Source organism: Carya illinoinensis, chromosome 2 (assembly GCF_018687715.1).
Source record: "Carya illinoinensis cultivar Pawnee chromosome 2, C.illinoinensisPawnee_v1, whole genome shotgun sequence".
NCBI lineage: Eukaryota > Viridiplantae > Streptophyta > Magnoliopsida > Fagales > Juglandaceae > Carya > Carya illinoinensis.
This window is the reverse complement of record NC_056753.1, coordinates 34,263,395-34,277,004: the sequence shown is the minus strand read 5'-3', so window position 1 is coordinate 34,277,004 and position 13,610 is coordinate 34,263,395. Positions and strand designations below refer to the sequence as shown.

General features: G+C 34.9%; 2 protein-coding genes and 1 long non-coding RNA gene across 4 annotated transcripts; all 3 read right to left on the bottom strand.

The window, feature by feature from the left end:
- Positions 1 to 39: 39 nt before the first annotated feature.
- LOC122301226 lies at positions 40 to 1,202 on the bottom strand. The gene is made up of 2 exons (XR_006240150.1): positions 684 to 1,202; positions 40 to 606 (listed from the first exon to the last, which is right to left on the bottom strand). It is a non-coding gene; the product is annotated as an uncharacterized LOC122301226 (long non-coding RNA).
- A 2,552-nt stretch (positions 1,203 to 3,754) lies between these two features.
- On the bottom strand, positions 3,755 to 6,640 carry LOC122301224 (peptidyl-prolyl cis-trans isomerase CYP18-1). Of its 2 annotated transcripts, XM_043112422.1 has the most exons (6): positions 6,450 to 6,640; positions 6,274 to 6,348; positions 5,767 to 5,928; positions 4,595 to 4,753; positions 4,286 to 4,411; positions 3,755 to 4,048 (listed from the first exon to the last, which is right to left on the bottom strand). In XM_043112422.1, exons 1-5 carry the CDS (start codon positions 6,450 to 6,452, stop codon positions 4,328 to 4,330), a joined length of 483 nt encoding a protein of 160 aa, XP_042968356.1. In that variant the 5' UTR covers positions 6,453 to 6,640; the 3' UTR covers positions 3,755 to 4,048; positions 4,286 to 4,327. The 2 variants fall into 2 exon arrangements, with proteins under 2 accessions (XP_042968356.1, XP_042968355.1); XM_043112421.1 differs by lacking the exon at positions 3,755 to 4,048 and having other exon boundaries at positions 4,085 to 4,411.
- A 3,540-nt stretch (positions 6,641 to 10,180) lies between these two features.
- Positions 10,181 to 11,748, bottom strand: LOC122301223 (fasciclin-like arabinogalactan protein 10). The gene has a single exon (XM_043112420.1). It carries the CDS (start codon positions 11,678 to 11,680, stop codon positions 10,415 to 10,417), a length of 1,266 nt encoding a protein of 421 aa, XP_042968354.1. The 5' UTR covers positions 11,681 to 11,748; the 3' UTR covers positions 10,181 to 10,414.
- Positions 11,749 to 13,610: the final 1,862 nt, after the last annotated feature.

Here is a 13,610-nt window from a genome sequence, read left to right as displayed (position 1 = left end):
GTTATATTCTGAACATGCTCTGAAAAGTAAAACCCTCTCTAAAAACTCAGTAACGCAAGATTATATTCAATTAACGATGCATATAGTTGTAACATCACTACGTTCTAATACTCATAAAAACACACACAGTCAAGCCATTCATAGAAGGCCAATATCATTATTAGTTAACCCATGTCTTCGTCTTCTTCTTCCCTGCCATAATCATTTCAGTTACCAAGTCTAATTTAAGCTAAGAAAACCAAAAGAAAAATAGAAGAAAAAAAGAGGAGAGAGGATTCATTGAGACTGCCCCTCAAAAGATCAAAGACCTAAAGTTCCCTATTCCTTCGTAAATCTTTTTGTTTTCTGCATAGCAGCGTAGCAATACCAGTATGTGTTCATGTTTGTGATTGTTGTTGCTGTTTCTCCTGAGGGAGCTTTTTCCGGAGCTGCAATAACAGGGTCTGGTTCTCTTGGTGAAGCAGCATAGCTTGCCGTCTCAGCTTCTCGTTCTCTTCTATGATGCTTCGGTTCTTCAGGTATAATTTCAAGTTCTTGACTTCCATCTCTGCCTTCGCTATCCTCAGCCTTTTCTTCTCTTTTGCTTCTTTCAATAATCTTCTTTTCCTGTTAATTTACACGTATATGACTCTATTGAGAGAGAGAGAGAGAGAGAGAGAGATCTGAGTTGTGGAGGAAATAACCTGCTAAGCCGTCGAAGTCGAAGGTTTTGTGGCTTTGACGACCGTGGAAGGCAGAAACCAGAACACAGGGAACTACGTGGTATGGAAATGCACATTTTTCTTTCCCCCTGAAATTTTGCTTCTTTGTTGGGGAAAATAGAGGACCTCACAATTAAATAAAAGAGTGAGGGAGCGAACTAGGGAGATGGGGTTGTTTATAGGCAAGTGAATACAGATCAGCAGCGAATAAAAATGTGGGTTGTAAGTGTAAGCGACAGCTTCTCTCGGACTTTAAATAGGACAATTGTGACTACGAACCATGTAGCTGTCACACTGTGTTTATAAATGCACATGAGAGAGAGAGAGAGAGAGAGAGAGAGAGAGAGAGAGAGAGAGATTTTGGCAAAAGAAAAATATTTGATTTATAAATAAATTTTATAAAAATAAATCTCTAAATTAATATTATATCAAGTTATATCCATTTGTAAGTTTGATTTTCTAAAATATTTTTATAGAGTTAGTACTTCTCTCCACTTAAACGTTGATGCATGGACTCATAATTACATAAGTAGATATGAAATCATCGCTTATTTTGAAATTTTAAATTAATAAGAAGAAAGATTATTATGAGTAAAATATAATATAAATACAGATAATAATAATTAAAGAAGAAGAAGAAGAAGAAGAAGAAGATGGCTTCCCTTCATTTGCTTTTAGCCTAACTGATTACTTTTTCTCCTGGGCAATGGGTTGAGTCACATGGAACAATGTAGTAGGGTTAGAATATAATTTAAAGAATTAGATTTATCTGAGTTTCGGTATATTTAACTGAATATTTTATATACGTTAAGTCTACTTATTAAGAGAGTTTGCCGACGCCTAAGCTTTTGAATCAAAGTGATGATTTCTGAGTAACTTTTTTAAATTCTAGAATATTTCTCCTTCAGTTTGAAGACCGTCGGGAATGACTCGGGATCCTTCTTCTACATGACGTAAAGGCTTATGTCTATCATGGAAGACGACTTTGGCATGATCTTCCAACTCGTTCGTCTCGTTCGTGAACTTAGTCATTACAAAGCTATATAATAGCACTCAGTACTGATTCTGATGCAACCCACTAAAGTATATTGGTTTAATTTACCGGAATTCTTGCCTGCAAATTACTGGGGCTACATGAGCTCCCATTAAATTAAAGACTTAATTACTGTATATCTTGATGATGAGGATGGTAATGGCTCGATCTGTCGTTTCCTGATCATGCTTGTCTACATGAAATTAAATCTATGTCGTATAATTAGCTCTAGAATATGAACGTACAGCATATGATCAAAACAGCTATTACTTGTTTCGTCACGCTCAGTGATCATTTGCATCCATTTAAAAATATTAGAAAACCAGGGTTTTTTTGTAGTCGATCCTTTCTGGCAAGATAATTGCCATGCAAAATTTATCATAAAATGATTTGTTACTAGGTAATCACTTCACGTTAATCTAGACTTCAGAAGAATGCAAATGGAGTTTCACGTATTTGGAGAATGAGTAGGAAATTGGAAGGAAGTGAAAGGTAATGAGGATGAAGAGTGATCACTGATCAGTAGTAAGTGTGGTTAGGTTCTCTCCTTTTGTCCCTTTTTTCTCACTGTAATTGATTGAGTACCAGAGCCATGCTCATTTTATTTGGAAAATGAACCCCCCCATTTTTGGCTTCATCTTCTTCTCCTCCATCATCATCTTCACCACAATCCCACCGCCCCCCCTCTATCTCTATCATCCATCCACTGCAGGGTATTATCATAATGATGATGACGGTGGTGTTTTTTGCCCAATTTCATCGTCTGACATGGTCCCTCAACTTGCTGATTGGCAATTGACCTGAGAAAATAAACCACAGTGCTTCTTATTTCTTGGAAGAAGCTACATCAGACTGCTCAGGTTTATCTAGAAATTATGAAACTAAATGGCCAATATAGAATTACAATCTTTTATTTTTTGATAAAAAAGAAAATCCCAACAAAAATTATCGGGGAGAGAGAGAGAGAGAGATGAACAAAGTAATTATGACTTTTCATGTTATGTAAAAAAATACACCTCTTTTTGCATGTAGGTGTAAAATAGGGAGGGATCCTACCCTTCATAATGTCTCTTTGAACAAGGACCACTAGCTCCTATACTCATTTCTTGCATTACTAACACCAAAGGCCTTGCACTACCATAGGAGGCATGTGATGAGGATGAAGGTCGTGGTAGTCAACTACGAAATGAGACTTCATAATCAAAATGATCTAATTGCCTTATATTCTGGTTATGATGTTCATAGCACTTGGAATTTACAAAATCTTTTTATTTGAAATGAATATCTTCTTATTAATGATTGATATTTATATCCTGTGCCACCCCCACATCCTCAATAATGTTTCCCATCATAATATTGACAAAGTTACTTGCTTAGTTTCCCTACTATGTGTGCATTGAACTCCCACCTTCTTTAACTTTTAAAACACCCACAGCAAATCATTATTAGAACAGAGAATAGGGCAGGCTGCATTTGGATTTTATTGTGGGATAGAGAATCGATTTCCGTGAAAGGTTCAAGCAAGAGAATGGATTCGAGACAGGCCATTTGATATGCAGAATTTGAATAAGATGTTAAAGAGAAGAACCGACAAAAACAAGTAAGACACAGCTCAAAACTAGTGAATTAAAGAGCAACATAGCGTGTTAGAAGTTTCACATGCACAGGGAATAATGACTGTTCATAATCAATGAATCATGTACCTCTCACCATCAACCATGTGGTCCACCTCACCATCCAATCCTACAATCCAAAAAACAAGTAAAAACCATTGGTCTCTCTGCCACTCAATTATCTCCTGCAATACATTGCCCTCAAGATTGGTACAAACCCACCTAGCTCCCACTTTTATACGTTACAACAATAATCGTCATAGCTTATACGAACTTGCAGTAGGCTCAAGTTCAATGGCTTTTGCCATTGGATCTGATATTACTTTTTCTAATTTTTGCATAATTTTTAGCAACTTATCTTTTTTTTAATTATTTTAATTTCAAGTGGGAAATAGCTTATGGGAGAATGAAAAAAGGGGTATTGGCTTTTATTATTTGAACTGAAGATTAGTTTGAACAAGAAATTATATCACCTTTGTGCCGAGCAACATGGAGATTCCTGTGTCTGAACTGATATAACTAGAAGGTCATGGTGAAAAGCAAACGATACATGTGGAAGAACTTTCTTTTTTAAAAATAAAAATAAAAAAATCCGACACTTGGCTCGAAGTCTTTGCAAGCTTCTTGAAAATGAGAACTTTCGTTTTATGCTTGAAAACTGATTAAATTAGTCCAAACGGGCTCGAAGTCTTCACCGCCGGCTGAGGAAAAAAAGAAAAAGAAAAAGAAAGGCATGATTTAACAAACGTGCCCTACGTTTTGAAGTTATTCAAATGCTGCTGGACATTTATATAATAATACAAGTGCAATATAATTCTTAAATAATAACAGAAATGTCTCTGCCATTCTTTTAGCTCAAGTTGACTGCTGCGGCTGATCTGAAGTGTAACACTACCGTAAGGAGACTAATCCAAAAATTATTGTAACACGCTGAGTACCTTCCCATGATGCAGAAAAGCCAGAAATGTTTCAAGCCAAGGCTAGCCAGCAAGTGGGTTAGCATGCATTGTGACGCGATTGAGTCTGATCTCTGCTAGTGGCCGATCTCCCGGACCCGTTTGAGTCTGCGCAAACCCAAGTTTAACTCAGTAATGCCACGTTTTTCGTTTTTGGAGACACAAGCTATTGCAGTACAAATCCCATATATCCCATACATACAGCCTTAACCAATATCTATGTTACCAAAAACTTTACTTCCTACCAAATAGCAAAAAAGTATTATTTGCTTAGGGAGCGCAATAATGTACCTTTTCCATTAGATCAAGGACTTCAAACCCATGAATCACTTTACCAAACACAGTGTACACTCCATTCAGATGAGGCTGCTTCGCATATGTTAAGAAGAACTGGCTTCCATTAGTATTGGGGCCACTATTGGCCATTGAAAGTATCCCCCTTGCGTTGTGCTGGAAAATAGTTAGAAAGAAGGGGACATTTTAAGCTTAAACATCAAGAATAAAGTATCTTCAAAACTAAAAACTCAATTGTGAATATCCCATGCAACAGTGTGGGGATATCCGCTACTAGGAGATGATAAGAACTGTGATTGTAGGCACACACGTTCACATGGAAAGTGTACAAAGGAAAGAACACAGCCAGTAGTGATTTAATAAGAAAGTAGAGAATCCACCTGTGCAAAGGAAGTAGCCAAAAGGTTCACCCAAATACCATAATCGACAATCTAAGACTATAGACAGCTCAATACCATAAATGTGCTATTATCCCCAACAAATCATCCATACAGGACAACGAGGGGCTGGATTCCAAAGGAAACTACTTCCATAAGGTTGGCAAAATAATGTTTGAAGTTCTGGATTAGGGTCACGTTTATTATGGTACAGCTAAAATCTTGTTAGGCAGCTTCTAGCTTGCAGCCAGGAAAGAGAAGGAAAAAGGATGCAAAAATTGAGAGTTACTAGACCCAAAAGTTATTGTTCAATATTCATAGTCATAAAGAGCAACTCCACAGCAAACTAGACTATGGATCTTTGCTGAAGCATATCATGCCTCTAATCATGTTGTCATAATTCAAGGAGAAGATTATGTCGCTAGTCCTCTATGAATATACAATAACATTCACTAACCAGGTGAAGATCGTGGCTACTTTTGGTTTTGTGAATAAATTCAACGATCTTGCATTAATATAGCCATTACAAATATACAAACAAAAAATGGCGGTCCCAGAAAACCAAGAGAGAAAGAGAGAAGGAAGAGGGGGGGGGGGGGGGGGGGGGGGGGGGGGGGGTGGGGTGGGCATTTGTGGAGGGATGGGGGATGGATCAAGGCCATGACTCTCGCAAATCAGTAGAAAACGACAAGAGGTGACCAACCAAAGTCTACAATATAAGCAAAGACTATACATCAGGTAAATGGAAAATTATCGTGACCTAACTATACCTCGTACATTAGGCTAATTTACCTTGAGAGATTCTCTTATCTCGTCGCTGAACTTCTTCCCCCATATACTGGTTCCCCCCTTGCCTGTACCTGTTGGGTCTCCACCTTGAATCATAAAACCTTTAATATTTCGGTGAAATATGGTCCCATCGTAATAACCACTTGCACAAAGAGCCAGAAAATTCTGCATTTGAATGAACCACAGCTACATCACTACTAAAAACATCTGCTTTTTAATAATCAGCCTAAGTTTTGTTTGAGAGGCTAGGGTATGCCGATTTGAAATCGTTCTGATGAGCTGTGAGAGGGAAAAGAACTTATCATACCTTAGTTATTGTTTTACAAGTATTTACAACAACACCTTTAAGTCAAACGAGCTATGAGACTAATGAAGTGGATGAAGATGATAAGAAAACGCACCATGAATCATGATACAGAGCAAACAATCAATATGAGGAAAATTACAGCGCATAAGAAAGCCTGTAATTGGAGTGTGAATATCTAAATTCTGGAGGGGGGAAGAACTTACCTCGGCGGCCTTGGGGACCTCGTCGCAGAAAATCTCACACTTGATGTCACCGAGATTCGTGTGCAGCGTAACTGACTTCGAAACCCCAAGGAACAAAAAAAGGCAACAGCGTGAATAATCACGGTTTAATTCGTGAACTGAAGGTGTTCGATGAAAGTACGCAAAGAAAGACTAACCATTATGTCTCGCTCAAGTAGCGTGCTTTTCGAATTCGTCTTTACAGCGTCTAAATTTCGAGGGCTTTACAGAATTTGACAAGCATTTTGTTCGATCAAGATCCTTCTAGAAGTTTAGGCACTTCAATGGTGCATTCTAGTGTCAATGGCTGAGAGAGAGTACAAAACTAGTCAGTCTGCTTTGTGGATTTGGACGGTGAGTTGTATTAAGATGGAAGATTAAAATATTATTTTTTAATATTATTTTAAAATTTAAAAAATTAAAATTAAAATTTAAAAATGTTGAATTATTTATTATATTTTATATTAGAAATTAGAAAAGTTATAATAATTAAATGAGTTAAGTTGAGTTGAGTTGGGTTAGATAATCAAATACGGCTAACAAAATTGTTTGATTATCCTGTTAAGATGATATGAGATATTTTATTAAAAGTTGAATAAAATATTATTATAATATAATTTTTTTAATATTAATTTTATTTAAAAATTTAAAAAAATTAAATTATTTATTATATTTTGTATAGAAGTTTAAAAAATTTATAATAATAAAATAAAATAAAATAAAATGAGATAAGAAAGTTTATATTTGAATAAACAGATGGGTGGATATTGGTTGCCTTGATCCATGTCGTTTGGGCAGCCCATATGGATGTTTTTCGGGCTAGTCGACGATGAAGTAGTTTTGGGCCAAACACAGAGCAATTTTTAGTTTAGTTGTCAGGGACACATGTTTATAAACAATGCTAAAGACAGTAATAATAATAAAAAATTTATTCTACATCCCTACACTATACATCTATTTTTATTATTTATTATTCATATTTTATTTCTTAAAAACTGAAGGGCTGCTGAGTATGACAATAATAATTAATAGAAACGAGTGTGGGTGGGGCTAGCAATCCACCAAGAAGATATGGTACCCTTGAAATTCAAATTGGAAGATGCTTGCCTATTTCACCTATGGGAACTCTGGAGTTTTTGACTTGGAGACAAGATTCAAACTTATGCCCCAAAGCGACCACATATTTATGGTCCCTCCCATTATACTTACCCTGCCCCCATCCTCTCCAGCCCTTTAACTGCTTGCTGAACACTAATGGCCAAGTTCATAAATGATAGCGGGTCCAATGGGTGTTGAGGTAAATTATTGTGTTTGTGCCGTTACATTTAGACGTTGAGATGAATTAAATTTTTTATAAATAATAGTAAATTAAGTAAGTAGAGTAAGTTATATAGTACTCATCTAAAAAAGTAATTTTATATATAATCGTGAAATACGTAAATCTCGTGTAATCTATTTGAAAATGAGTGAAATTTATTATTAAAAATATAATTTTTTCATGTGAATCTTATTTTTATTCTTTTTTTCAAAACGATTATGCAACAGCTATACAATTTACAGTTACAAATATTTTTTCTCTCATGAAAAATTAACAAAAGATTATGGATCCTAACGTATAAAGATGTGTTGAGTTGAAAAAGATTGTAAATCTCATATATAGAGAAGTTTTAAATTGAGATGAATTTAATAATTTAAGAATTAAATATTTAAATATTAAAATTAGATTAAATTTAATTAATTTCAATTAAATCTTATAACAAAAAAGGGTAAACTCTCTCTCTAATGAACCTTTTTACTTTCCTCCGGATTGGAGGCAAGTGAAAGTAATGGAAACCGTGATGGCCCCAAAAGCACTCAAAACAGCATATTCGCTCTCCCTATTGCCACGTCTTAAAAGTTGCAAGAAAGGCCCACACGGACACCACAATTATTGTGTTGGTGGGTTTTTTTAATCTGTTGCATAGTGTTGCGAGGAAATTTGCGGACTGTAGTCTCTAACACATACCGTATTACTTTATTCACATTTTTCAATAAATTCTGACTAATTTAACAAAATCCAAACTCATCTTATCTTATTCTATCGTCTCGATTGATGTAATAGGTTGAAGTAATTTTATATATTGGACCTACATGTATTTTGTCTGCATGCACCCAAGACAGATTCAGCCTTCGAAAATCATAAAGTGAATTTTTATAAATTCATAATTTGTGTTGGGCTTATGATAATTTCTTTATATTTTTGTGCCTTGGAAGCCACTACAGAATCATCGAAATTAAATATGATTTCAATTATTATGCCCTGCAAAACTACGACTCTCTCGACCCATCGCTGGCTCGCAACAAAGTTGGGAAAGAACCCACAACACGCCCTGATGCGGTCAAACAGCTCCAGCAACTGGCAGCAAGGAAGGCCACAGCTGTATATGACACGACGCTACCTATAATCCTTTTGGCTTCCCAACAACGTGAAATCATGACTGCGTGTCGAAGTGACATTAACATTATCATCAACGTTCTCGAAACATCCATCCCCTCCCTTCCCACAAAGTTACAGACACCAACCAACATGAAACTTCAATACTAGAATCGTAAATCAACTAATCCATTGGATTGCTCACTCAGTATTCACGTGATTAAATTCAAATCTAATTTGACTTTTAAAATAAAAAACTCGTTCATAAAAATAAATACTTACTCAATTTATAAATAAAACATATTCAAAAACATTTGACTAAATTCAATTAAGATTTACTTATTTATCTTAGAGTTAATTTGTTAACTTGATTCGATTAAAATTAATTCATATATTAATAAATATATATTAATTAATAATATAAATATTATTTTTATAATTAAATATATAATTTATAATTAAATGATTCGACTATTATGCAACCTCATTCATACCGTTGGACATATCCAACTTTTTTTTTATTACATTTTTTTAATTATTTTTTTAATTATTGAATAAAAAAATATACTAATACATTTAAAATCTCACTTTATTAATTATTAAATAAAATAATAATAATAATAATTTACCCAACGGTCAAACTGAACGATTAACCTCAAGGAGTAAAGAGACTTTTTTTTTAAATATATAATATATAATCTAATTATTTATATTTATATAATAAATATATTTTATAAAAAATAAAATATATTATATTTTATATTTATAAAATATATTATAAAATATATTTCATAAATATATTTTATAATTTATATAATAATTAATCAGTAAAATTTAATTTTATATACTAATATATAAAAGTCATATATGAAATTAATATACTATGATATTAAGTATATGTATTAATAATATATATAAAAATATAATATATTTTTATTTTAAATAAATATCTATTAATTAGATATTTAATTACTTATAAATTTTAAAAATTTTATAATTCAATAAAAATTCTATTGGTTAATTATATAAATTTAATATTAAATTTTTTATTTATTTTATCTATTAATTATCAAATCTTATTAAAAAAAAAGAAAAAAAAATCGTATTCAAACTTGAATTTGTCTCGACTCAAACTCGTTTAAAGACAAACTCAAACTCATACTCCAACTCGATTCAGAATTTAAATTATCAATCAAGCTCGAATAAAAAAATTAAAAAAATAAATCTCGAACGAACGAGCCCGACTTAAGTATTTGGAGTCAAGCCGAACTTGACAAGCCAAAACACCGACACTGCTCAATTACGGCCCCCAATCAAGACAGTGGTCCTACTCTCCCGTACAGGAAAAAAAAAATGAGGCCAGAGTTTTATTTTCTCTCCACGTGGCCCAACGGTCGGATCTATCGCTTCGCTCTTTGATTGTCAAAACATCAACAAAATCACGGGTATTTAAATGGTACATGCAACACCCGATAATTTCACAATCTCTTAAAATAAAACAAATCAAATACACCGACAAAAACGAAAAAACGTCTGAACAAATGCAAGCATTCACCTCATCCTTCACCCGGTGGCCGCTAAAATACGCAGCCCGCTCACTTTACCCCCCACCATCCTCTTCACCCATTAATTAAATAAATTTAAGAGGTAAAACGAAAAAACTCCTAGCCAAATAGAAACACAAAATTTCAGACCCTCCGAATTTACCATTTAGGACAAGACTATAGAGGAAACTACAGTGACGGAGACAGTGATCAGTGCTGCCACCAATGCAGATCCCTTAACGTGACCAGCTCCGTTATCCGAGGTGCTGTTCTGCGACTCGTGCGAAGGCGCGCCTGCCGGAGCACCTCCCGGTGTCTCTGTCGGTGGGGCAGGGGGAGATGCCGACAGTGGCGACGGCGCCTCAGTCACCGGAGAAGGTGCCACAACCGGTGCGGGGCTTGGAGACGTCGGTGATGGTGCCGGTGCTGAAGAAGGTGATTTCCCGAACAACTCGGTCGGAAGAAGCACGTTATCCACGCTGAATATCACCAAAGGCGTTGAGTCGAGCACCGTTTCAGCAACTCTGGACGAGTCGACTCCAGTGTGAAGCGTGACCGAGTCACCCGCTGATGTAACGGTCAGGTCGTACTTCCCGGCACCATTAGTTGCTAGCGTAGTGAGGGGATCCTTGGTGGTCTTCAGCGACCCGATTGGTGTGTAGCCAGCACGTGCATGATACAATAGAAGCGAGACTATTTCGGCATTCGTGAGCTTGCTCAGATCAGGAACTCCTTTAGCCTTAAAAGCCTCATCCTGCGGCGCAAAGAGAGTCAAACCCTTTTCAACCGCCCCCTCGTACGTTTTGATCACACCGTTGGCAACAATCAATGATGCAAAAGTTTTGCAACCAGCCTTCTCAAGTGCAGCCGTGATGTTTACGCCCGAAGCCGATGGAGCCGGTGCTGTCAGGAGCCCCGGTGAGTTGATGAAGGAGCTGATCTCGAGGACAGAGATGTTGTAGGCGATTTGTTTGACGGACTTGGTGAAGCTGGAGTCGAGCTTGGAGCCCGGAGCAGCGGAGCCGAAGCCGACCTTGCCACCCTGGAGATCAGTGATGTTCACAAAACCCAGATTCCCTGGGACATTTCCGGTAGTTTGGTAGAGAGTGGTGGTGAGGGTGGAACCCTTGGAGATTTGGTGGAGCTTAGGTGGGTCATAGTAATCGAGAAGGACAAGGAGGCGGAGTGCGTTCTTGATAACGGAGAGGGGGTGTTTGGATGTGAGGGCGGACATGGCCCCATTGTTCAGGACGAGGACGGTGATCGTTTGGCGGGTGTTGATGTCGTCGGCGAGTTTTGTTTGGGTCAAGAAGTTATTGTAGTCGGAGTATTCCGGGAAACCGGAGAGAATCTCGGTGATATTGTGGGCCGAGACGGAGGCAGTGAGGGCAGTAAGAGCGAGAAACAGGAAGATAGGGTGTAATGCGGCCATGGTTGGAAGTTTGGAAGCAGGACTGAAGACAGAGCTGCTAAAGTAAGAAGAGACTGAACGAGTAGGAGCAGGTATTAAAGAGAGGGAGAGTTAACTAAGGTCAAGAGTTGTTTGCTAACCATGGTTGAGGGAAGGTTAACTAGGGGTGAGGTGGCGGCTAGGTGGTGGCCATGTGAGAGGAAGAGGCAGCAGAGATTGTTCACAGCTGTAAAATGAAAAGAGCGTCGTGTGGCATATGTTCTTTGCTAATTGCATTGCTGCTGTCCTGCTACTTTGTCTCTTGAGTGGAATTACGGAAATGGGCCTTACTTTTTTCTTTTGATTTATGACATGAAAAAGGAGAGAGGAGTTAGGATGAAGATGGTCGGGTACTGTTTAACGGTTCGTCAGTTACAGAGAGAGCCCAGATCGAGAGTTCGGGGAACGTTGAGTGGGGCCCGCGCTAAGTATAGCCCCTTGTGATTTTCAAAACTTTTTCCTCGGTGCACTTGCATAAATGTGGAGATCCATAATCAAATTGGCCAATTCATTTACGAGTTTTATTTCATATAGTAAAGTCTTGTATTAATTTATATATTAATATTTATTAATTTATATTTTAAATTTAAATTAATATTATTTTTAATAAAATTTATTTTTTAATTAATCACATCAAATTATTATACATATTAATACATAATTACATTTATAATTAAGTTTGGAGAACATTGAGTGGGGCCCGCACTAAGTATAGCCCCTTGTGGTTTTCAAAACTTTTTTATCTGTGTACTTGCATAAATGTGAGAGATTCATAATGAAATTGGCCAATTCATTTACGAGTTTTATTACATATAAGTAAAGTCGCGTATTAATCTATATATTAATATTAATTAATTTATATTTTAAATTTAAATTAATATTATTTTTAATAAAATTTATTTTTTAACCAATCACATTAGATTATTATACATATTAGTACATAATTACACTTATAACTAAATTTTTTCTTCATTTATACGTATAGAAATCATATATGTATTCGTGGAATAGGTAAATGTTAAGTAATTTTTTTTTTTAAAGAAAGTGAAAAAATATAAGATTTATATAAAAAATTAACTTGTAATAATAAAATTTTTTAAATAAATATATGGTATTTACAAATTTTATGATTATATATAATATTATTTTTTTTTATGCATATAGGAGATGCAAATAGTTTTCACTCTTCTAAAAACCAAGGGCTGTAAGTTGTAATACCCTTTCCACGTACAGCCCATCTTTTGACCCTTGTCTTAATTTTGAAATATAGTTATGGCTAGATATAGTTATGGATGATGTAAATGTATTATGTTATACACTTTAAAAAAAAAAATAGATTTATTATTAAAAAATTAAATTTTTATGAGTTTTATATTTACTTATTTTTTTAAAATGAGAATAATGTGCTTGCACACTCTATAACTATAAATATCATTCTCTTTTAAATCACAGTTAATCATGATTGCTAGGCACTAGTAGCGGAACCAACAATTTTCCGATGCATTAAAATTCACAACTCATAATATATATATATATATATATATATTTATATATATAATTAGATCTTGATAATTTACAATTTACACGTAAAAATAAAATTTTAAAAATACAACATCTTAATATATGTTTCATATTTTTTTCGATAATGTTTCATGAAATAATATTTATTCATTATTATTTTTATAATGAAATATTTAGAATTTATTTGCCTCATATAAACTATCAAGTGATATTTGAGAATATCATCTTTCATTATAGTATGTAAACTAATTTATTAAATTTTATATAAACTCTAAATATTTTCGTGTCGTATTAAACATATAATACTATAATACAGATCTTAAATAAGTTTTTTCTTACTTAATGAAGTCTAGAGGATAAAACATCTCAACTATTTTTCATATAGATTACC

Coding starts and splice junctions, on each gene's coding strand:
- LOC122301224 (XM_043112422.1), bottom strand. Junction 4,754..5,766: donor AGATAAGAGAATCTCTCAAG/GTAAATTAGCCT, acceptor ACTATTTTCCAG/CACAACGCAAGGGGGATACT. Junction 4,412..4,594: donor TCCTTGATCTAATGGAAAAG/GTACATTATTGC, acceptor GGGTTTGCGCAG/ACTCAAACGGGTCCGGGAGA.
- LOC122301223 (XM_043112420.1), bottom strand. CDS start 11,680: ATGGCCGCATTACACCCTATCTTCCTGTTTCTCGCTCTTACTGCCCTC.